General features: G+C 46.2%; 1 protein-coding gene across 2 annotated transcripts; it reads right to left on the bottom strand.

Annotated features, from left to right (window-relative positions):
* gabbr1a (gamma-aminobutyric acid (GABA) B receptor, 1a) lies at window positions 1–22,372 on the bottom strand. 2 transcript variants are annotated; one of them, XM_038307654.1, is made up of 6 exons: window positions 21,847–22,372; window positions 14,868–14,954; window positions 14,614–14,678; window positions 12,219–12,357; window positions 5,618–5,803; window positions 1–149 (listed from the first exon to the last, which is right to left on the bottom strand). In XM_038307654.1, exons 2-6 carry the CDS (start codon window positions 14,944–14,946, stop codon window positions 106–108), a joined length of 513 nt encoding a protein of 170 aa, XP_038163582.1. In that variant the 5' UTR covers window positions 14,947–14,954; window positions 21,847–22,372; the 3' UTR covers window positions 1–105. The 2 variants fall into 2 exon arrangements, with proteins under 2 accessions (XP_038163582.1, XP_038163583.1); XM_038307655.1 differs by lacking the exon at window positions 1–149 and adding an exon at window positions 1,927–1,973 and having other exon boundaries at window positions 21,847–22,371.
* Window positions 22,373–23,795: the final 1,423 nt, after the last annotated feature.

Raw genomic sequence — 23,795 nt, 5'->3', positions numbered from 1 at the left:
CTATCTTCCATTTACTGTCAGCCAATCACACACATCCATTTCCTCTTTTCTTTAGAAACGGAGAAATTGATCATTTTTAGTGAAAATAAAACAGAAAGAAGAGCTTTAAGATGATAAGAAGGGAGTCTTACCTGTGTAGTTTCTGTCATCTTGGGGGAGCAAATAGAAAGGGAAGAAAAAAGGGTTTATTAATAGATGTTGATGCTTGAAAAACAGCTTTTTTCCTCCAGGGCGGATCTACTGGGGTGGCATAGGGTGGCAATTGCCACCCTAAATGACAGCCTTGCCACCCCAGTTGGCTGTAGGGGTGGCGAGGCTTATAAATTATTATTATTATGGATAATTTGAGAATTACGACCGCTAATTTCTAATGTCGGACTGCAGTGAATGCAGCACGAGATGACGCAAGAGCGACTGAGACTGATTAGTTTTGAAAACCGAATGAGGCAAAGCGAGGGAGCCAGGGGTGATGGGGAGAGGAGACACAGGATGAAACAGGTAGAAACTGATTAACTATCTATCGAGAAATGAAATCATAATGAAAGCACCATGTTGCTAGCATAGCTGCAATGCTGATTTACAGATGATAAAAATCAGGTTGCAGAACGTTATTTCTCTAACTATGATGTTAGTTAGGCCTGACGTCTCAGCCTCATAAAGACATATTTGCGGTCAACTATGACAGAAAAGAGACGATCAAGTTTGGTTGCACTCAAATCAAAACGCACAAAGGCATTGGATCTAAATAAAGTTGTGAAGCATTTTGCTGAGCAACATGGAAATCACTGCATTCAGCTGTTATAGTCATGTTAACTTTATGTTCTGCTCTCTGGTGAACCTTTACAGAGCTGTTACATTTTGTTTTGGCACCTGAGAAAATCTGATATTTCCTTTAATAAAACCAAAAGTGTTAAAAGTTAAAAATGTGATACTGGTGTGAATCCTGCTAAATATGAAGCAGTGTTGATGTTTCTTTTTTTGCATATATAGTATGAAACTATCAAGAAATGACCCGTATGAACCTACTCACTAAATGTTTTGTTCTTTTTCAGACTGGAAGCAAAATGTATTTTCGTGTTGCTTCTTTTCAGATTAGTGGAGATTTTGATGTAACATCCAGTACCTGCCTTTATGTTGATTTGTTGATAGAGCAGCTCTATCTACAGCAGATCTACATGCATGAAATGTCCCTTTCATGTTGCCTTAACTGCTGTATGTCAAGTTACTGAGGAACAAATGGGGTAAATGTGTGTTCAGAGTAAACATTACATAGATGTCTGGTACCTTGTTCGGGTGCCTTGACCCATTTATTTCTACTGTGTAGTTCTGCTCACTTTAGTCCAGCTCAGTCCATAGATCTCTGATGGGAAACTTTTTCTTTCTATAGTTTCTTCTTGTGCAAATGCTGCAAAGCTGCCTCTCTGACAGTCAATCTCATACATCTGCGACTCAGCACCTGTGTCTTACCTTAATACCTTTCCTGTCATAATGCCCCTCTAGAAGTAGTGTTATCATTCTTCTATCTCCTATTAGATCACATTGTACGATGTTTTACTAATATGAACTGCTTCACATGAAACACTTACTGTACATACTATTCTCACCAAACTGTGATAACTTTGATTAAATTCAGTGTAAACATATGCCATATGTTGCCACCCCTCAAAAATTCCTGCCCCCCTCTCGCCACCCCATAAATATTTTTCTAGATCCGCCCCTGAAAGCACCCCTTACCAAATACATTTCACCTAAAAGAAGTTTGGGAAAAGGAATTGCAGTGGGCAATAGATCAGGAGGGATGGGATGAGGCCTGGAAGAATTCAAAGTCTCTAAGTATTTGCAATCGGGTTAAGGCCATACAATTTAAAATTTTACATTTCTCCTTCTCAGCGAAGTAAATTCAAAACAAGCCTCTCACCACTGTGTCTGAAATGTAGAGTGGATATTGGTAGTCTCACACATTGTTACTGGTCCTGCAGGGAAATTCAACATTTTTGGCAAATAATAAAATGTGAATTAGATAAGATTTTCTCTGTTTGCACACAATTCAACCCATTGTATTTACTACTTGGTTTAACCGACACCGGTATTACTGGTAAACATCAGCATCAACTCTACAGAATGCTTACTTTTTGTGCAAGAAAATGTGTGGTACTGAATTGGATTTCTGACAAAGCACCAAGTAAATCCCAATGGCTAAATATAGTACTGGACTACACTATATTGCCAAAAGTATTTGCTCACCTGCCTTGACTCACATATGAGCTTAAGTGACATCCCGTTCCTAATCCATAGGGTTCAATATGACGTCGGTCCACCCTTTGCAGCTAGAACAGCTTCAACTCTTCTGGGAAGGCTGTCCACAAGGTTTAGGAGTGTGTTTATGGGAATTTTTGACCATTCTTCCAGAAGCGCATTTGTGAGGTTGCACACTGATGTTGGACGAGAAGGCCTGGCTCTCAGTCTCCGCTCTAATTCATCCCAAAGGTGTTCTATCGGGTTGAGGTCAGGACTCTGTGCAGGCCAGTCAAGTTCATCCACACCAGACTCTGTCATCCATGTCTTTATGGACCTTGCTTTGTGCACTGGTGCACAGTCATGTTGGAAGAGGAAGGGGCCAGCTCCAAACTGTTCCCACAAAGTTGGGAGCATGGAATTGTCCAAAATGTCTTGGTATGCTGAAGCATTCAGAGTTCCTTTCACTGGAACTAAGGGGCCAAGCCCAGCTCCTGAAAAACAACCCCACACCATAATCCCCCCTCCACCAAACTTTACACTTGGCACAATGCAGTCAGACAAGTACCGTTCTCCTGGCAACCGCCAAACCCAGACCCGTCCATCAGATTGCCAGATGGAGAAGCGCGATTCGTCACTCCAGAGAACGCGTCTCCACTGCTCTAGAGTCCAGTGGCGGCGTGCTTTACACCACCGCATCCGACGCTTTGCATTGCACTTGGTGATGTATGGCTTGGATGCAGCTGCTCGACCATGGAAACCCATTCCATGAAGCTCTCTGCGCACTGTTCTATAGCTAATCTGAAGGCCACATGAAGTTTGGAGGTCTGTAGTGATTGACTCTGCAGAAAGTTGGCGACCTCTTCGCACTATGCGCGTCAGCATCCGCTGACCCCGCTCCGTCAGTTTACGTGGCCTACCACTTCGTGGCTGAGTTGCTGTCGTTCCCAAACACTTCCATTTTCTTATAATACAGCTGACAGTTGACTGTGGAATATTTAGGAGCGAGGAAATTTCACGACTGGATTTGTTGCACAGGTGGCATCCTATCACAGTTCCACGCTGGAATTCACTGAGCTCCTGAGAGCGACCCATTCTTTCACAAATGTTTGTAAAAACAGTCTGCATGCCTAGGTGCTTGAATTTATACACCTGTGGCCATGGAAGTGATTGGAACACCTGATTCCAATAATTTGGATGGGTGAGCAAATACTTTTGGCAATATAGTGTATATATCTTTGGACTATTTGACGAGCAAACTGCACGATAAAGAAAATAACTTCTATAAAGTTTGGGAACCTTTTATTTCTTATGTAGGATTTGAAACCTCGGTTCTTCTTCGGAGAGGATTTATAATTTGAGGATGTCCGAATTGTAAACATCTGAGATGTTCTGGTTCGGACCATTTGTCTTCCATTGCTGTCCTTTTTTTTCTTCCTTTCTTTTCTCTTTGGTCGGTATGTATATGTGTGTGTGTGTACGCATCTGCTCGTATATAGGTATGTAACTCTAACAGCTGGATTTTTCTCTTGTTCTTGTTTTGTATTGTATTTGCTTGTTTGTCAAAACGTTAAAAACCAATAGATATAATTATAAAAAAAAAAAAAATAGATGTTAATGCTGCAGGGCTTAGTGCCTCCATCTTTGCTCCAGACACATCGACTGCAGAGAGTGAAAAACGCTGCAGCACGTCTTTACCGGCACTCGGAAATATGACCACATTACCGCAATTTTAGCCTCATTACACTGACTGCCTGTACAGTTTAGGATTCATTTAAATATCTTTTATTAGTTAGTTATTATTATTTATTAGTTATTAAGTCTCTTGCTCCATTTTATCTGAGTTGCTCTACCTTCATGCCCCCTCCCGTTCACTCGGCTCAGATCAGCTGCTGTTTCTCTGTGGAACACCTTCCATTGCAGATTAAATTCTCTACTTCTTTGTCTGATTTTAAATCGCTCTTAGAAACTTGCCTTGACTTTCTAAACTGTGTGAGATATTGCTTTTAGTCTGTGATACATTATTTTATATTAGTTTTATTATATTATAGATTTTATAGTTGTCTTTATACTTGTATGTTTGTTTTTAATGATGTTTCACTGTACAGACCTTTGGTCCTTATTTTAAACAGTTTATAAATAAAGTTGGATTGGATGCATCTGCTTCATGTCCACTAGGTGGCAGCAGCGCATCACTAAACGTGAGCAGCTCTGCTGACAGGAGCTCATTATTTATATAACTGATCTGCAAACTGAGAAAAAACAGATTCATTTAGAATCAGGAACGAGGAATAAATCTGGTTTTATTTTTCTGATTCTGCAGCTGAAATAAATCAGTGACGCTTTTGAAAAATCTAAACATTTGTGCAGAACTTCTTGTTCATTTCATCCTCTTTGTAATACCAGCATTTCCATAGCAACTTCTCTGGTTGCCATGCCAACGTCTCCTTCTTTCTGCCCATAAGTCCTGATTTATTTGCAGTAAGCGGAACAAAGCGTCCCAGACCGCCATCTGCTGCGGCTGCCAAGGCTTCTGTTTGTGATTGAAGGACCCGGCGTCCTCATCATCCCTTCATTCACCTCCTGCAGCCAAACAGGAAGTCCTCCTCCTCCTCCTCCTCCTCCTCTACCTGCCAAACAGCCACCAACCCCTCAGAGGATCACGCTCCGATTGGTCGGATCATTGGTTGCCTAGCAATAGGAGAGCAGGTGTGTGTAACCATCCGATGGCCCCGCCCGCTGCTCTTCTCTTCAAAATTTACTTCTTGCCCAAAAATTAGAGAATTAAAGATTTAAAGAAAATCTTCTGTTTTAAAATGATTTCTATAAAAAATGTTGTTTTAAACCATTTAGCCTCTAGAAAGCAAATCAAAATAATGAACTGAATTCAAAATACTTTAAATACCAGAACGATGATTATTTATTTATTTATTTATTTAGATGTATTAAGTTTTTTTATATCAGATTTCTTTCAGTGTTTAGAACAGAATCATTTTTTATGAATTATATATTTATGGTTAGAACTGATTTTCTTTTGTTGTCTTCTATCGATGCAGCAGAGATTTTAACGTTTCTGTTTTAGTTCTTGTTTTATTTCTCTTCATTAAAAAAAGTTAAAGTCATAATGAAACAGATTATTTATATAACTGACCGTTTATTAAACCATCCCAGTTTTTTATTTTCCTACATTCTTGATTTAAGCCTCAAACATCCAGCTGACATTTTGAATGAAAAAGCTTCCTGGATGGGAAGCGAAACGTCTTCAGACTAGAAAATAAAATCCAGTGGATTGTTTTTATTTTTTTTCTTATTTTGGAATTTTAGCCTGAAAGAAGCCCTGTTCCCTGACTCCGCCCACTTTCTGACCCCTGCAGACACTCACACAGGCAGGTGGGTTTGGGGGCGTCCCATTTGCCCAGCTTGGTGCAGTGGCTGCTGTTCCTCCCCTCCAGGATGAAGCCGGCGTTGCAGCTGTAATGCAGAACCGTCCCCTCCACTGGGGGCCCGGGGGGCCTTGCCGTCACTCTGCCGTTCTCCAGGGAGGTCCAAACCCGCGCGCACAGCAGCACTAGAAGGAGAAGGAGGGCAGTTAGAAATGGAGCTTCAAAGGGGGATCATTTCTCAGCCATAGAGGCTGATTGGAGGAGGAGGACGGTTCTCCAGGAGAACCACCAGGAACCACATGGTTGACCTTTCACACCCTTCCTGGTTCTGGTTCCCCGGTTGGACGAGCAGTAACCTGATGGTGGTCCTGCTCAGGAAGCTCTCCAGACCTGAACTCCCCCACAGAGAAGCAGGTGGACAACCAGATCGGCACGTTCTCGTCTGAAGAACGGTGGATGGATGACCTCCAGCTGCAGGACCAGCAGCCCAACTGGGCCGCTAATATTTACCGTCTCCATAGCAACATCTTCCGGATGGACGGGCGGTTCACCAGCTGACGTCTGCTTGAATACTTGGCTGTAGAGGACGGCTGAGCTACTAAAGGTCCAACACGTGGTTTGGTTACCATGGAGACCTGATCTGGGCTGTGGGAGGGACGGTGCCGACCCTTCCCAGGTCTGCTGGGAGCGTTTCTGTAACTCTGAGGAAGATGAGGGAGGAAGGACGCTGCGTCCGTCCTCAGAGCTGAGCAGCGCTGCAGACGGCGATCTTACATAAGCAGCAGAAAACAGAAACCATCTTTTAAAACGAGCCAAACTTCCTCTGCTGGAGACGGAAGGAACCAGAAATACGGTCCAACAGGATCTACGGCCAGAAGCTCCGCCTTTCAGCAAACCTGAACAACCAACCATGGAAACGGAACCGAAACCTGAGGATCTAAAAACTGGACCGGCCTCTGATTAGATCTCCTGGTTTAGAACGACGGCTTCGTCCTCCATGAATCCTCCTCATCTGGTCCAGAACCTCAGCAGGAAGTTCAGTGGGGTTAGACCAGGATCAGCATCTAGTGGGTCTGCCCTCCACCTGCAGCCTCCTCACCTTAGACAGAATGAAACCTCCTCAGGCATCAGCAGCGGGTCAGAACCAAACAGACAATCAAAGGATAGTGGAAGCGAAGGCGCACAGGAAGGGACTGAAACCGGGTCAGAACCCCCCGTACCCTGAGGTGTTTCTCTTTTTTTGCTGGGGGAGACTTTTAGAAACGTGAATCCAGAACAGCTTTCTGTGTGTGACTGAATAAATTCCTGCGTTTCTTATGTTGTTTCTCTGTGAATCCAGAGTTCCAGGGTCTCAGTTTTAATGAGAGAAGCTGGACCTTCATCTCCAGGCCTCAGGCTGCTGCTCAGCGACTCTCCTTCTCTCTCTCTGTCTGTGATGCAGCTCTGCAGCTTCAGCTATTTCTGGATGAAGATCTGCTGCGGCTCCATGCGGCGCACCTGCTCCGCTTCTAACAGCCCCAACAGTCTGATGATGCTGCCAGGTGCTTCCCTGGAGGAACTGTCCACCTGGAGAAGCGTCACATTTGCGTCAATAAGCTGACTGCACTTCACTCACCAGCAGAACCTGCAGCTCTGCAGCCTGATGGCCCAAAATGGACCGAATCAGAACCAGAAGCTGATATTTAAAATCACTGAGATGATTAATCAGCCAGAGAAATGGCTCCATCTTCACAATGAGCCAGAAAACATTTTCTATCTTCAATCCTCCCTGAAGGACAAAGAAACTGGTGAAGATCTTCTCTCTAGGAGCAGAACATGAACTCAGACCAGTCACCCTGACCTCCCACCTGACAAAGATCACGGAGCGCCTCATCCTAGCTCACCTGCGCACCGCGGTGAGCCCCACCCTGGACTCCACTGGGAGCGCAGTGAGAGGATGTTCTTTGACTTTTCCAGTGCTTTCAGCACCATCAGAGCAGAGCTGCTGAGGGGGACGCTGGAGGACGCTGGAGAGGACAGACATCTTGCTGGCTGGACCATCAACTACCTCACTGACCGCCCTCAGTACGCGCTGCTGCACGGCGGTCAGTCAGAGGGCGCAGTCTGCAGTTCCGTCTCCATTCCTCTTCACCTTTACACCTCAGACTTCACCTCCAACACGGACAGCTGTCATCTCCTGAAGTTCTCCGATAACTCGGCCGTTTTAGGCTGTGATTCTGAGGGAAAGGAGCTCGATCGGTCATCATGAACTTAGTGGACTGGCCTGAGAAGAACCACCTGGGTCTGGCTGAGAGGAGGGAGCTGTCCAAGCTTCCATCCATCATGGACGCCACCTTCCACCCTCTGCAGCAGACTGGAGAGGAGCTGAGCAGCTCCTTTAGTCAGAGACTTTTACAGCCTGGTTGGAAAAAGGAGCTACTGCAGGTCATTCATCCTGCTGCACCCAGACTCTACAATGAGACGCTACAACCACAATAACTGTTGCTATGGAGAATAATTACTGTTTACCTGTTAAAAAGAGACTTCAGCTATATATATATATCAGTCAATGCAATCAGCTGGTTTTCCTTAGATAGAAAACTTTGTATCAATCTGACTGGATGATCTGGTTGAACTGGAAAGTGACCTGAGATGACATGTGTTGTGAATTTGGCGCTATAAATAAATAAACTGAATTGAATTGACATATATATATATATATATGTGTGTGTGTGTGTGTGTGTGTGTGTGTGTGGACACTCCATATAAACCCCATGCACCTTTTTGACTTTTGAGCCGAGGTGACCTGTGAATTTCTCCACTGAGATCAATAAAGTCCATCTTATCATTTTCTGGTTCAGTCATGGAGAAACAATCTGTTTTAGAGACCATCAGAGCAGAAGATGTTTCTGACTGAGACGCCAGTCTGATCAACTCTGATCGGCTGTTCCCCCCGAGAGATGAGACCAGAACCTGGATCAGAGCCCATGTTCTGGATCGGAGCCCAGGTTCTGGATCGGAGCCCAGGTTCTGGATCAGAGCCCAGGTTCTGGATCAGAGCCCAGGTTCTGGATCAGAGCCCAGGTTCAGGATCGGAGCCCAGGTTCAGGATCAGAGCCCAGGTTCAGGATCAGAGCCCAGGTTCAGGATCAGAGCCCAGGTTCAGGATCAGAGCCCAGGTTCACGATCAGAGCCCAGGTTCTGGATCAGAGCCCAGGTTCACGATCAGAGCCCAGGTTCTGGATCAGAGCCCAGGTTCAGGATCAGAGCCCAGGTTCAGGATCAGAGCCCAGGTTCTGGATCAGAGCCCAGGTTCACGATCAGAGCCCAGGTTCTGGATCAGAGCCCAGGTTCTGGATCAGAGCCCAGGTTCTGGATCAGAGCCCAGGTTCACGATCAGAGCCCAGGTTCTGGATCAGAGCCCAGGTTCTGGATCAGAGCCCAGGTTCAGGATCAGAGCCCAGGTTCTGGATCAGAGCCCAGGTTCTGGATCAGAGCCCAGGTTCTGGATCAGAGCCCAGGTTCACGATCAGAGCCCAGGTTCACGATCAGAGCCCAGGTTCTGGATCAGAGCCCAGGTTCTGGATCAGAGCCCAGGTTCTGGATCAGAGCCCAGGTTCACGATCAGAGCCCAGGTTCACGATCAGAGCCCAGGTTCACGATCAGAGCCCAGGTTCACGATCAGAGCCCAGGTTCTGGATCAGAGCCCAGGTTCTGGATCAGAGCCCAGGTTCTGGATCAGAGCCCAGGTTCAGGATCAGAGCCCAGGTTCAGGATCAGAGCCCAGGTTCACGATCAGAGCCCAGGTTCTGGATCAGAGCCCAGGTTCTGGATCAGAGCCCAGGTTCACGATCAGAGCCCAGGTTCTGGATCAGAGCCCAGGTTCAGGATCGGAGCCCAGGTTCAGGATCAGAGCCCAGGTTCAGGATCAGAGCCCAGGTTCAGGATCAGAGCCCAGGTTCACGATCAGAGCCCAGGTTCTGGATCAGAGCCCAGGTTCACGATCAGAGCCCAGGTTCTGGATCAGAGCCCAGGTTCAGGATCAGAGCCCAGGTTCAGGATCAGAGCCCAGGTTCAGGATCAGAGCCCAGGTTCTGGATCAGAGCCCAGGTTCACGATCAGAGCCCAGGTTCTGGATCAGAGCCCAGGTTCTGGATCAGAGCCCAGGTTCTGGATCAGAGCCCAGGTTCACGATCAGAGCCCAGGTTCTGGATCAGAGCCCAGGTTCTGGATCAGAGCCCAGGTTCAGGATCAGAGCCCAGGTTCTGGATCAGAGCCCAGGTTCTGGATCAGAGCCCAGGTTCTGGATCAGAGCCCAGGTTCACGATCAGAGCCCAGGTTCACGATCAGAGCCCAGGTTCTGGATCAGAGCCCAGGTTCTGGATCAGAGCCCAGGTTCTGGATCAGAGCCCAGGTTCACGATCAGAGCCCAGGTTCACGATCAGAGCCCAGGTTCACGATCAGAGCCCAGGTTCTGGATCAGAGCCCAGGTTCTGGATCAGAGCCCAGGTTCTGGATCAGAGCCCAGGTTCAGGATCAGAGCCCAGGTTCAGGATCAGAGGCCAGGTTCAGGATCAGAGCCCAGGTTCAGGATCAGAGCCCAGGTTCTGGATCAGAGCCCAGGTTCTGGATCAGAGCCCAGGTTCAGGATCAGAGCCCAGGTTCAGGATCAGAGCCCAGGTTCACGATCAGAGCCCAGGTTCTGGATCAGAGCCCAGGTTCTGGATCAGAGCCCAGGTTCTGGATCAGAGCCCAGGTTCTGGATCAGAGCCCAGGTTCACGATCAGAGCCCAGGTTCTGGATCAGAGCCCAGGTTCTGGATCAGAGCCCAGGTTCTGGATCAGAGCCCAGGTTCACGATCAGAGCCCAGGTTCTGGATCAGAGCCCAGGTTCTGGATCAGAGCCCAGGTTCAGGATCAGAGCCCAGGTTCAGGATCGGAGCCCAGGTTCAGGATCGGAGCCCAGGTTCTGGATCGGAGCCCAGGTTCTGGATCGGAGCCCAGGTTTTGGATCGGAGCCCAGGTTTTGGATCGGAGCCCAGGTTTACGATCAGAGCCCAGGTTCAGGATCAGAGCCCAGGTTCACGATCAGAGCCCAGGTTCTGGATCAGAGCCCAGGTTCAGGATCAGAGCCCAAGTTCTGGATCGGAGCCCAGGTTCTGGATCGGAGCCCAGGTTCTGGATCGGAGCCCAGGTTTTGGATCGGAGCCCAGGTTCTGGATCAGAGCCCAGGTTCTAGATCAGAGCCCAGGTTCTGGATCAGAGCCCAGGTTCTGGATCAGAGCCCGGGTTCTGGATCAGAGCCTAGGTTCTGGATCAGAGCCCAGGTTCAGGATCAGAGCCCAGGTTCAGGATCAGAGCCCAGGTTCTGGATCAGAGCCCAGGTTCTGGATCAGAGCCCAGGTTCTGGATCAGAGCCTAGGTTCTGGATCAGAGCCCAGGTTCAGGATCAGAGCCCAGGTTTAGGATCAGAGGCCAGGTTCAGGATCAGAGCCCAGGTTCAGGATCAGAGCCCAGGTTCACGATCAGAGCCCAGGTTCACGATCAGAGCCCAGGTTCACGATCAGAGCCCAGGTTCTGGATCGGAGCCCAGGTTCTGGATCGGAGCCCAGGTTTTGGATCGGAGCCCAGGTTCTGGATCAGAGCCCAGGTTCTAGATCAGAGCCCAGGTTCTGGATCAGAGCCCAGGTTCTGGATCAGAGCCCAGGTTCTGGATCAGAGCCTAGGTTCTAGATCAGAGCCCAGGTTCAGGATCAGAGCCCAGGTTCAGGATCAGAGCCCAGGTTCTGGATCAGAGCCCAGGTTCTGGATCAGAGCCCAGGTTCTGGATCAGAGCCTAGGTTCTGGATCAGAGCCCAGGTTCAGGATCAGAGCCCAGGTTCAGGATCAGAGGCCAGGTTCAGGATCAGAGCCCAGGTTCAGGATCAGAGCCCAGGTTCTGGATCAGAGCCCAGGTTCTGGATCAGAGCCCAGGTTCTGGATCAGAGCCCAGGTTCAGGATCAGAGGCCAGGTTCAGGATCAGAGCCCAGGTTCAGGATCAGAGCCCAGGTTCAGGATCAGAGCCCAGGTTCAGGATCAGAGCCCAGGTTCTGGATCAGAGCCCAGGTTCTGGATCAGAGCCCAGGTTCTGGATCAGAGCTCAGGTTCAGGATCAGAGCCCAGGTTCTGGATCAGAGCCCAGGTTCTAGATCAGAGCCCAGGTTCTGGATCAGAGCTCAGGTTCAGGATCAGAGCCCAGGTTCTGGATCAGAGCCCAGGTTCTGGATCAGAGCTCAGGTTCAGGATCAGAGCCCAGGTTCTGGATCAGAGCCCAGGTTCTGGATCAGAGCCCAGGTTCTAGATCAGAGCCCAGGTTCTGGATCAGAGCCCAGGTTCAGGATCAGAGCCCAGGTTCTGGATCAGAGCCCAGGTTCTGGATCAGAGCTCAGGTTCAGGATCAGAGCCCAGGTTCTGGATCAGAGCCCAGGTTCTAGATCAGAGCCCAGGTCAGAACAGTTAAAACTGAAGACGAGGCTGGAGAAGCGGAGTCCCCAAAAGTTACAGAATTTAAAGATTGACTCGTTGGTTCTGCTGTAAACTAATAGGACCTGTCTGAACCAGAACCAGAAAAAGGAGACTCACAGCATCTGCTGGGCTGCGTCATGTCCGTCCACGTGCCATTGGGCAAACACTTCCGGACCTTTGGCCCCACGATGACCCGGTTCCCTCTGCAGATGTACTCGATCTCATAGTCCACCGGCAGGATCTGCACGCTGCGGATCTGAGGAGGAAAAGCAGTCAGAGATCAGATGCAGTAAAGGTCCAGATAGCTGAGACAGAAGGTCTGCTTGGAAATGTTCTGCATCTAAACCCTCAGCCTCAGTGTAGCGTACGGTACCAGAACCTGAAGTTCATCTGAGCTACAGAAGGTTTAAAACCATCGGATTAAGAGCTGAACACCTGACTGTTTGTGACTAGGATCCTATTCAGGGCCTGCACTGGAGGGAAGACGCTCCGTCTCCAACAGCGGATCTCTAAAAGTTCCCCCTAAATCCTCAGACACCATGAAGGACTCGTCCTGAACCATCTACAGGCGGTCTGATACCTGAGGACACCATGAAGGACTCGTCCTGGTCCATCTACAGGCGGTCTGGGACCTGAGGACGCCATGAAGGACTCGTCCTGGTCCATCCACAGGCGGTCTGGGACCTGAGGACACCATGAAGGACTCGTCCTGGTCCATCTACAGGCGGTCTGGGACCTGAGGGCGCCATGAAGGACTCGTCCTAATCCATCCACAGGCGGTCTGGGACCTGAGGACGCCATGAAGGACTCGTCCTGGTCCATCTACAGTCAACCTGAGACCTGAGGACTGCATGAAGGACTTGGATCCACCACAGAGAACAGGTCCCAATAAGGGTTCTTCTCCACCAGTTGGTGGACTTTTTCCAGGTTCTGACTCGCAGTGAAAGCTCTGTCAGAACTGCTCATCATAAGTTCAAACCAGTCTAAACCGGTTCTACTAAACATCTGGATTCACTGAGAAGTAGAGGTTCCTGAGAAACAGAGCAGGAAACGCCTCAGTCTGTGTTTTACTCCGGTAGGTGAAGCTGAGCTGCTGCCAACAGATCAGACAGAAACATCAGAAAGTAGGAATGAAACTGGAGAACTGGTGGACGGTCAGAACCAGGAGAACCTGGCAGGAGACGAACAGAACCGGACCACACAGACCTGGACCAGATAGAACCAGACCAAACAGAACTGGACCAGACAGAACCGGACCAGACAGATCTGGACCAGATAGAACCAGACCAAACAGAACTGGACCAGATAGAACCAGACCAAACAGAACTGGACCAGACAGAACCGGACCAGACAGATCTGGACCAGATAAACCAGACCAAACAGAACTGGACCAGATAGAACCAGACCAAACAGAACTGGACCAGACAGAACCGGACCAGACAGATCTGGACCAGACAGACCTGGACCAGATAGAACCAGACCAAACAGAATTAGACCAGACAGAACTGGACTAGACAGATCTGGACCAGATAGAACCAGACCAAACAGAACTGGACCAGATAGAACCAGACCAAACAGAACTGGACCAGACAGAACCGGACCAGACAGATCTGGACCAGATAGAACCAGACCAAACAGAACTGGACCAGATAGAACCAGACCAAACAGAACTGGACCAGACAGAACCGGACCAGACAGATCTGGACCAGATAAACCAGACCAAACAGAACTGGACCAGATAGAACCAGACCAAACAGAACTGGACCAGACAGAACCGGACCAGACAGATCTGGACCAGACAGACCTGGACCAGATAGAACCAGACCAAACAGAATTAGACCAGACAGAACTGGACTAGACAGATCTGGACCAGATAGAACCAGACCAAACAGAACTGGACCAGATAGAACCAGACCAAACAGAACTGGACCAGACAGAACCGGACCAGACAGATCTGGACCAGACAGACCTGGACCAGATAGAACCAGACCAAACAGAACTAGACCACACAGAACTGGACTAGACAGATCTGGACCAGATAGAACCAGACCAAACAGAACTGGACCAGATAGAACCAGACCAAACAGAACTGGACCACACAGAACTGGACTAGACAGATCTGGACCAGATAGAACCAGACCAAACAGAACTAGACCACACAGAACTGGACCAGATAGAAGTGAACCACAAAGACCTGGACCAGACAGACCCGGATCATATAGAACTGGACCACGTAGAACTGCAGATGAAGAACCACCTCTGGTTATGTTGACCTGACAGCACAGATTTATGGTTTTTGAATCTCAGTGTTTGACTGAAGCAGAACTTCTGTATAAGAGCAGAACCTGTAGGTTTAGGCCTCAGTTATCAGACAAAACTTCTGGACCAGAAGAACTCATTGGGGCCCAAAGAAGGTCCACACTGAGGGTTCTGATGGAGGAGCAGTTTGCCACCAGAGCTTCCAGTTTGTCCCAGTCTCCGCTAACAGAAAACAGCGGCGTTGGTTCTCTACCTGTTCTTGTGTCAGGCCTCTGTAGCGGATCCCTCCATCCCTCGGAGGCCGGATGATGGCACAGCCTGGATGGGGACATGAAGCACGCAGTGAGAGTTCTGCCCTCAGGTACAGTAGAAACATGACAGGAAGGCGAGTGGTTCTGGTTTCAGCTTAAACTCGCTGCTCAAACTAGATCCCCCCCCCCTGTCCGTTATTACGGAAGCACAGAAAGACTCTCTGCAAACGCCTCACCACAAACACGCTCCCATTACCTCCTGCTGATGAATTATGGATGGGCACGACGAGTGTTGGGAGAGAGCAGAGGATAATCAGGAACAATATCCGCGCCATTTCTGGATCTGGAAGACAGAGAGAGGAAGAGTTTAAAAATAGTAAAGGACTGGAAGGAGGAAAGACAAACAGGACATGAGGTTCTCATTGGAACAGCTCACATATGCAGACTTCTTTATTTACAAGCATCAAGTTTTTGCTTCAAAATTCCTTCCAGTTTGCAGGAACATATTCCTGCATCTCCAGGAATATTTGTCCAGATTTCTACTTACAAATCTAATTTCCCATCAGGTTCATCTTCAGGACTTTATTGGCCCGAAGCTAAGAGCTCCTTCCTGGGAAAACATCAGATTAAACACGAGGAAAACTTGAGACCAGCCAGGCTGCAGAGATCAACCTTCACTTAAACAGGTTTAGTTTTAAGATTCCCTGGAAAAATTAGCATCTGAGGAAGAAAACAGGAAGGAGGTTTTCTAAGAGGGAATTTAGCAGATCACAGCGAGTAACATCCTAGGACGTCTCTAAGGGATGGTTCTTCATTATTTAGCTGCAGCTCACTTCAGTTTGACGTCAAAGACCAACCCGACAGGAAGCTGCTGGAATCCAATTTAATCACATCTTAACAGGTTTAAAGTAACATTTGGGCGGATAACGGTCGGACGCTGTACGGCGTGTTTAACGTGGTTCAAAAACATTTCTGAAATCCGTCAACTGACTGTCAGGTGCTACGGTAACTGCCTGATCACACCAACACTGCTCGTTTCATCCCATCACTCCTAAAGTGGTTCATATAGAGCGGATCATCTGAGCTAGAGCTCAGCCTAGAGGCAATAAAGGTCAGCCTATAACTAGTACTAGTACTAGTAGTATGACCAGCACTATGAGAGAAACACTGGTGACCAGTATTGGAAATGGAGCACTGACTTGTGTGTTTTATGAGTTAAAATGTTTCAAGAATAAACCAGCATTTCATTCAAACATGTGAACTAATGACCAGAACAGTTACTCTCTGGTCTGAAAACAATTAAATGACCTCATGATAGTTCTAAAGCACAAAAGGGTTTAGTTCTGGTGAAAAAACCGGGTTTAGGTCCAGTGAATAACAGGGTTCAGTTCTGTTAAAAAAAAAGGATTTAGTTCTAGTGAACAACGGGGTTTAGCTCTGGTGAATAAGTAGGTTTAGTTCTTGTGAATAACAGGGTTTAGTTCTAGTGAATATCGGGGTTTAGTTTCAGTGAACATCAGGGTTTAGTTGTCATTAATAACAGGTTATTTCTGGTGAATAAATAGGTTTAGTTATTGTGAATAATAGGGTTTATTTCTAGTGCAAAAAGAGGGTTTAGTTCTACTGAATAAAAGGATTTTGTTCTGTTGAAATAAAGGGTTTAGGTCTAGTGAATAACAGGTTATTTCTGGTGAATAAGTAGGTTTAGTTCTAGTGAATAAGTAGTTTTAGTTCTAGTGAATATCGGGGTTTAGTTCTAGTGAATATCAGGGTTTAGTTCTAGTGAATATCGGGGTTTAGTTCTAGTGAATATCGGGGTTTAGTTCTAGTGAATATCGGGGTTTAGTTCTAGTGAATATCGGGGTTTAGTTTCAGTGAACATCAGGGTTTAGTTGTCATTAATAACAGGTTATTTCTGGTGAATAAATAGGTTTAGTTATTGTGAATAATAGGGTTTATTTCTAGTGAAAAAGAGGGTTTAGTTCTACTGAATAAAAGGATTTTGTTCTGTTGAAATAAAGGGTTTAGGTCTAGTGAATAACAGGTTATTTCTGGTGAATAAGTAGGTTTAGTTCTAGTGAATAAGTAGTTTTAGTTCTAGTGAATATCGGGGTTTAGTTCTAGTGAATATCGGGGTTTAGTTCTAGTGAATATCGGGGTTTAGTTCTAGTGAATATCGGGGTTTAGCTCTAGTGAATATCGGGGTTTAGTTCTAGTGAATATCGGGGTTTAGTTCTAGTGAATATCGGGGTTTAGTTCTAGTGAATATCGGGGTTTAGCTCTAGTGAATATCGGGGTTTAGTTCTAGTGAATATCGGGGTTTAGTTCTAGTGAATAACAGGGTTTAGTTCTCGTGAATAACAGGGTTTAGTTCTCGTGAATAACAGGGTTTAGTTCTCGTGAATAACAGGGTTTAGTTCTCGTGAATAACAGGATTTAGTTCTATTGAATAAAATGATTTAGTTCTTTTAAAATAAAGGGTTTAGGTCTAGTAAATAACAGGTTATTTCTGGTGAATAAGTAGGTTTAGTTCTAGTGAGATATCGGGGTTTAGTTCTAGTGAATATTGGGGTTTAGTTCTAGTGAATAACAGGGTTTAGTTCTCGTGAATAACAGGGTTTAGTTCTCGTGAATAACAGGATTTAGTTCTACTGAATAAAATGATTTAGTTCTTTTAAAATAAAGGGTTTAGGTCTAGTAAATAACAGGTTATTTCTGGTGAATAAGTAGGTTTACTTCTAGTGAGATATCGGGGTTTAGTTCTAGTGAATATCGGGGTTTAGCTCTAGTGAATATCGGGGTTTAGCTCTAGTGAACATCAGGGTTTTGTTGAGGTGAATAACAGGGTTTAGTTCTCGTGAATAACAGGTTATTTCTGGTGAATAAGTAGATTTAGTCCTTGTGAATAATAGGGTTTAGTTCTGGTGAACCACAGGGTTTAATTCTGGTGAACAACGGGGTTCAATTCTGGTGAACAACGGGGTTTAGTTCTGGTGAACAACGGGGTTTAGTTCTGGTGAACAACGGGGTTTAGTTCTGGTGAACAACGGGGTTTAGTTCTGGTGAACACAGTTTGGTTCTAGGGAAAACACGGTTTATTCTGGTGGACAACAGGGTTTAGTTCTAGTGAACAACAGGGTTTAATTCTGGTGAACAACGGGGTTTAGTTCTGGTGAACACAGTTTGGTTCTAGGGAAAACAGGGTTTATTCTGGTGGACAACAGGGTTTAGTTCTAGTGAACAACAGGGTTTAATTCTGGTGGACAACGGGGTTTAGTTCTGGTGAACAGTTTGGTTCTAGGGAAAACAGGGTTTATTCTGGTGGACAACAGGGTTTAGTTCTAGTGAACAACAGGGTTTAATTCTGGTGAACAACGGGGTTTAATTCTGGTGAACAACAGGGTTTAGTTCTAGTGAAACAAGGGGTTTAGTTCCAGTGAAACACGGGGTTTAGTTCCAGTGTAACACGGGGTTTAGTTCCAGTGAAACACGGGGTTAAGTTCCAGTGAAAAACAGGGTTTAGTTCTAGTGAAAAACAGGGTTTAGTTCTAGTGAAATACAGGGTTTAGTTCTAGTGAAATACAGGGTTTAGTTCTAGTGAAAAACAGGGTTTAGTTCTAGTGAAAAACAGGGTTTAGTTATGTGAAAAAAGGGTTTAGTTCTGGTGAACAAGTGGTTCAGTTCTGATGAATAACAGGGTTTAGTTCTAGTGAACAACAGGGTTTAGTTCTGGTGAACAATACAGTTTAGTTCTAGTGAACAACCGGGTTTAGTGATTAAAGGGCTTTAGTTCTGCTGAAAAAAGGGGTTTAGTTCTAGTGAAATGCAAGGCTTAGTTCTAGTGAATAAGTCGTTTAGTTCTAGTGAACATCAGGGTTTATTCTGGTGAACAACAGGGTTTAGTTCTAGTGAACAACAGGGTTTAATTCTGGTGAACAACAGGGTTAAATTCTGGTGAACAACAGGGTTTAGTTCTATTGAAAAACGGGGTTTAGTTCTTTTGAACGGGGTTTAGTTCTGTTGAACAACAGGGTTTGGTTATAGTAAATAACAGGGTTAATCCTGGTGAATAACAGGGTGTAGTTCTGGTGAATAACAGGGTGTAGTTCTGGCGAATAACAGGGTTTAGCTCTGGTGAATATCAGGGTTTAGCTCTAGTGAACAACACGGTTTAATTCTGGTGAACAACAGGGTTAAATTCTGGTAAACAACAGGGTTCAATTCTATTGAAAAACGGGCTTTAGTTCTGGTGAATAACAAGGTCTAGTCTTGGTGAATAACAGGGTTTGGTTATAGTAAATAACAGGGTTTAGTCCTGGTGAATAACAGGGTGTAGTTCTGGTGAATAACAGGGTGTAGTTCTGGTGAATAACAGGGTGTAGTTCTGGTGAATAACAGGGTGTAGTTTGGTGAATAACAGGGTTAAGCTCTGGTGAATAACAGGGTGTAGTTCTGGTGAATAACAGGGTGTAGTTTGGTGAATAACAGGGTTTAGTCCTGGTGAATAACAGGGTGTAGTTCTGGTGAATAACAGGGTTAAGCTCTGGTGAATAACAGGGTTTAGTCCTGGTAAATAACAGGGTTTAGTCCTGGTGAATAACAGGGTTTAGTCCTGGTTAATAACAGGGTGTACTTCTGGTGAATAACAGGGTGTACTTCTGGTGAATAACAGGGTTAAGCTCTGGTGAATAACAGGGTGTAGTTCTGGTGAATAACAGGGTGTAGTTCTGGTAAATAACAGGGTTTAGTCCTGGTGAATAACAGGGTTTAGTCCTGGTTAATAACAGGGTGTACTTCTGGTGAATAACAGGGTGTACTTCTGGTGAATAACAGGGTTAAGCTCTGGTGAATAACAGGGTGTAGTTCTGGTGAATAACAGGGTGTAGTTCTGGTAAATAACAGGGTTTAGTCCTGGTGAATAACAGGGTTTAGTCCTGGTAAATAACAGGGTTTAGTCCTGGTGAATAACAGGGTTTAGTCCTGGTTAATAACAGGGTGTACTTCTGGTGAATAACAGGGTGTACTTCTGGTGAATAACAGGGTTAAGCTCTGGTGAATAACAGGGTGTAGTTCTGGTGAATAACAGGGTGTAGTTCTGGTAAATAACAGGGTTTAGTCCTGGTGAATAACAGGGTTTAGTCCTGGTTAATAACAGGGTGTACTTCTGGTGAATAACAGGGTGTACTTCTGGTGAATAACAGGGTTAAGCTCTGGTGAATAACAGGGTGTAGTTCTGGTGAATAACAGGGTGTAGTTCTGGTAAATAACAGGGTTTAGTCCTGGTGAATAACAGGGTTTAGTCCTGGTAAATAACAGGGTTTAGTCCTGGTAAATAACAGGGTTTAGTCCTGGTGAATAACAGGGTGTACTTCTGGTGAATAACAGGGTGTAGTTCTGTTGAACAACAGGGTTTGGTTATAGTAAATAACAGGGTTAATCCTGGTGAATAACAGGGTGTAGTTCTGGTGAATAACAGGGTGTAGTTCTGGCGAATAACAGGGTTTAGCTCTGGTGAATATCAGGGTTTAGCTCTAGTGAACAACACGGTTTAATTCTGGTGAACAACAGGGTTAAATTCTGGTAAACAACAGGGTTCAATTCTATTGAAAAACGGGCTTTAGTTCTGGTGAATAACAAGGTCTAGTCTTGGTGAATAACAGGGTTTGGTTATAGTAAATAACAGGGTTTAGTCCTGGTGAATAACAGGGTGTAGTTCTGGTGAATAACAGGGTGTAGTTCTGGTGAATAACAGGGTGTAGTTCTGGTGAATAACAGGGTGTAGTTTGGTGAATAACAGGGTTAAGCTCTGGTGAATAACAGGGTGTAGTTCTGGTGAATAACAGGGTGTAGTTTGGTGAATAACAGGGTTTAGTCCTGGTGAATAACAGGGTGTAGTTCTGGTGAATAACAGGGTTAAGCTCTGGTGAATAACAGGGTTTAGTCCTGGTAAATAACAGGGTTTAGTCCTGGTGAATAACAGGGTTTAGTCCTGGTTAATAACAGGGTGTACTTCTGGTGAATAACAGGGTGTACTTCTGGTGAATAACAGGGTTAAGCTCTGGTGAATAACAGGGTGTAGTTCTGGTGAATAACAGGGTGTAGTTCTGGTAAATAACAGGGTTTAGTCCTGGTGAATAACAGGGTTTAGTCCTGGTTAATAACAGGGTGTACTTCTGGTGAATAACAGGGTGTACTTCTGGTGAATAACAGGGTTAAGCTCTGGTGAATAACAGGGTGTAGTTCTGGTGAATAACAGGGTTTAGTCCTGGTGAATAACAGGGTTTAGTCCTGGTAAATAACAGGGTTTAGTCCTGGTAAATAACAGGGTTTAGTCCTGGTGAATAACAGGGTGTACTTCTGGTGAATAACAGGGTGTAGTTCTGGTGAATAACAGGGTTAAGCTCTGGTGAATAACAGGGTTTAGTCCTGGTAAATAACAGGGTTTAGTCCTGGTGAATAACAGGGTTTAGTCCTGGTTAATAACAGGGTTAAGCTCTGGTGAATATCAGGGTTTAGTTCTAGTGAACGATGCGTTTAGGGTTAGTGAGCAACAGAACTTGGTTGATTCTGAGATTAAGGCGTTTTACGTCTAATTCTTGGTGCCAGAGAAAGAGGGACGTAAAGGAATAAAGGGTTTAAAGTGATCCAGGCTGCTGGTGAGGAGCAGTTGGATCAGAGGACTGTGGTTAGTGAACCGGATAGAGGTGTAGAACCATGAAGCAGGACTGCAGGGAGGAAGACTAGGATGCTTCATCTTTTTATCTGGTTGCATTCTGAGGATGACTACATGTGAAGATTCTGATCTATTCCCATCTGAGCAGGGATGACCCCCCCCCCCCCCCCCCCCCCCCCCCCCCCCCCCCACCCCCCACCCAACCCCCGTAGGCTACAGGAGTTGCTGATGCGGCTCCGTTTTCAGCACCGCGGACAGCGCTCACACGCAGAGACCCCAAAATGCTGCATTTCGTGCGTGGCTGAGCGTGAACCGCGGAGACGTGAGGGTCAGAGTGAGGCTGCCGGTAGTTCCGGCCTGCAGAGGAAGGCCCAGCACTCCCTCCCACCACCCCCTGCTGGGGAGCCTGACCCAGAGCATCCCGCTCGTCCAAAACCAGGACCGACTGGGTCCGTCCGGCACGCTGCCTCCTGCATTCAAAATGACATCTGTCCGGATCATCCGCAGTGGGTCGCTCCTCTGAGCTCTGAGTGTGAGTGAGAGCTGAGGCTGGAGAACTTACTGTTGGTTCGGTGTTTCCAGTCCAGACCAGTCCTCCCAGCAGAGATAAACCCAGTGAGTCGGATTAATGGGCAGAGAGCAGCATCCTCGCGGCGCCTTGCATGGCTGTTATTATGGCTTTGCGGTAAATGTGGGCGCGTGAACACGCCAATCCCTGGGTTCGGATATTTCCAAGTATTGCAAAGAGAAGAGGGAAAAATCCACGCACAGACACACACTTAGAGACACAAACAGATACACAAACCATCCACGGAAACGACGAGCAGAGCAGAGCAGAGCTCCCCTCCTCCTCCTCCTCCTCTACAATCTGGAGCTCATTCGCGACGTCATGATGGAGACGCGCCGTGCGTAAAAGCTGCCGCTCACGTATTTATGTGCCTTACTTCTCACAGAGGAAGGTTTGCGCTCAAAAATCTCCTGATGAATGTGAGGAAGCGGCTCTGATGGAGGATCAGTCCGCGGCGGAGCTGCAGACATGGCGCTCTGCTTCCAGGGCTTTAAGCTCAAAGCTCTGCGGAGATTAAGGCAGAGGAGCGGCTCATCCACCGCCGCAAAGCTCTGCGCGTCATCTGCTCAACATTTAAACACCTGCTGAATAATTCAGGGAGAGAAACCAGGAAATCTTTCCAGAATCTCTTTGATTCACCATCTTCAGCAAAATCAGGAAATCTGGTCAGTTCAGTTCTAGAGCTCCGATTCTCAGGCCATGAGAAAATCATTAGTGACTTTCACCAGAGCTGTTTCAGTGCTATGATGAGCTCTAAAGCCAGACTGAAACTCTTCAGAAAGTTCATTATGGTGGAAGTGATCGCACACTTGTTTGGCAACTACTTTCTCAAGGATTTTAGATCAGAAAGGAAGATTGGATATAGGTCTATAATTGACCAAGTCATCTGGGTAAAGAGACGGTTTCTTAAGCAGAGGTTTAATTCCAGCTACCTTAAAAGCTTTAGGTACATACAGTTGTGGTCAAAAGTGTACATACACTTGTAAAAATTCATAATGTTATGGCTGTCTTTAGTCTTCAATAAGTTCTACAACTCTTATTTTTCTGTGATAGAGTGATCGGAACACATACATGTTTGTCACAAAAAACAGTCATAAAATTTGGTTCTTTCATAAATTTATTATGGGTCTGCTGAAAATGTCACCAAATCTGCTGGGTCAAAAATATACACATAGCAACAAAATTTGTCAACTTTGGTGATGTAGCGAGTTGTGTCAATCAAATTAGCTTCATGTCATGGCCTCTTCACTTCTTCTAAGTGATTCTGATTGACTACAGCTGTTGACTTCTCATGAGCCCATTTAAATAGGGCTCATTTGACCCAGTGATTAGACTCAGCTACAAAAGCTACAATGGGAAAGTCAAAGGAACTCAGTGTGGATCTGAAAAAGCGAATTATTGACTTGAACAAGTCAGGGAAGTCACTTGGAGCCATTTCAAAGCAGCTACAGGTCCCAAGAGCAACTGTGCAGACAATTATACGCAAGTATAAAGTGCATGGAACAGTTGTGTCACTGCCACGATCAGGAAGAAAACGCAAGCTATCACATGCTGCAGAGAGGAGATTGGTCAGGATGGTCAAGAGTCAACCAAGAATCACCAAGAAGCAGGTCTGCAAGGATTTGGAAGCTGATGGAACACAGGTGTCAGTCTCCACAGTCAAGCGTGTTTTACATCGGCATGGACTGAGAGGCTGCCGTGCAAGAAAGAAGCCCTTGCTCCAGAAAAGGCACCTTAAGACTCGGCTGAAGTTTGCTGCTGATCACATGGACAAAGATAAAACCTTCTGGAGGAAAGTTCTCTGGTCAGACGAAACAAAAATTGAGCTGTTTGGCCACAACACCCAGCAATATGTTTGGAGGAGAAAAGGTGAGGCCTTTAATCCCAGGACCACCATGCCTACTGTCAAGCATGGTGGTGGTAGTATTATGCTCTGGGGATGT

This window comes from Cyprinodon tularosa, unplaced genomic scaffold (genome assembly GCF_016077235.1).
Source record: "Cyprinodon tularosa strain WSP-4 unplaced genomic scaffold, ASM1607723v1 ctg618, whole genome shotgun sequence".
NCBI classification, from domain to species: Eukaryota; Metazoa; Chordata; class Actinopteri; order Cyprinodontiformes; family Cyprinodontidae; genus Cyprinodon; species Cyprinodon tularosa.
This window is presented reverse-complemented; position numbering and strand designations above follow the sequence as displayed.

What these genes read in the sequence shown, in the direction of transcription:
- gabbr1a (XM_038307654.1), bottom strand. Translation starts at nt 14,946, where the DNA reads ATGGCGCGGATATTGTTCCTGATTATCCTCTGCTCTCTCCCAACACTC. An exon ending in CCATAATTCATCAGCAGGAG is followed by an intron (nt 14,679 to 14,867) that starts GTAATGGGAGCG and finishes GTCCCCATCCAG; the next exon opens with GCTGTGCCATCATCCGGCCT. An exon ending in GACGCAGCCCAGCAGATGCT is followed by an intron (nt 5,804 to 12,218) that starts GTGAGTCTCCTT and finishes TTCTCCTTCTAG; the next exon opens with TGCTGCTGTGCGCGCGGGTT.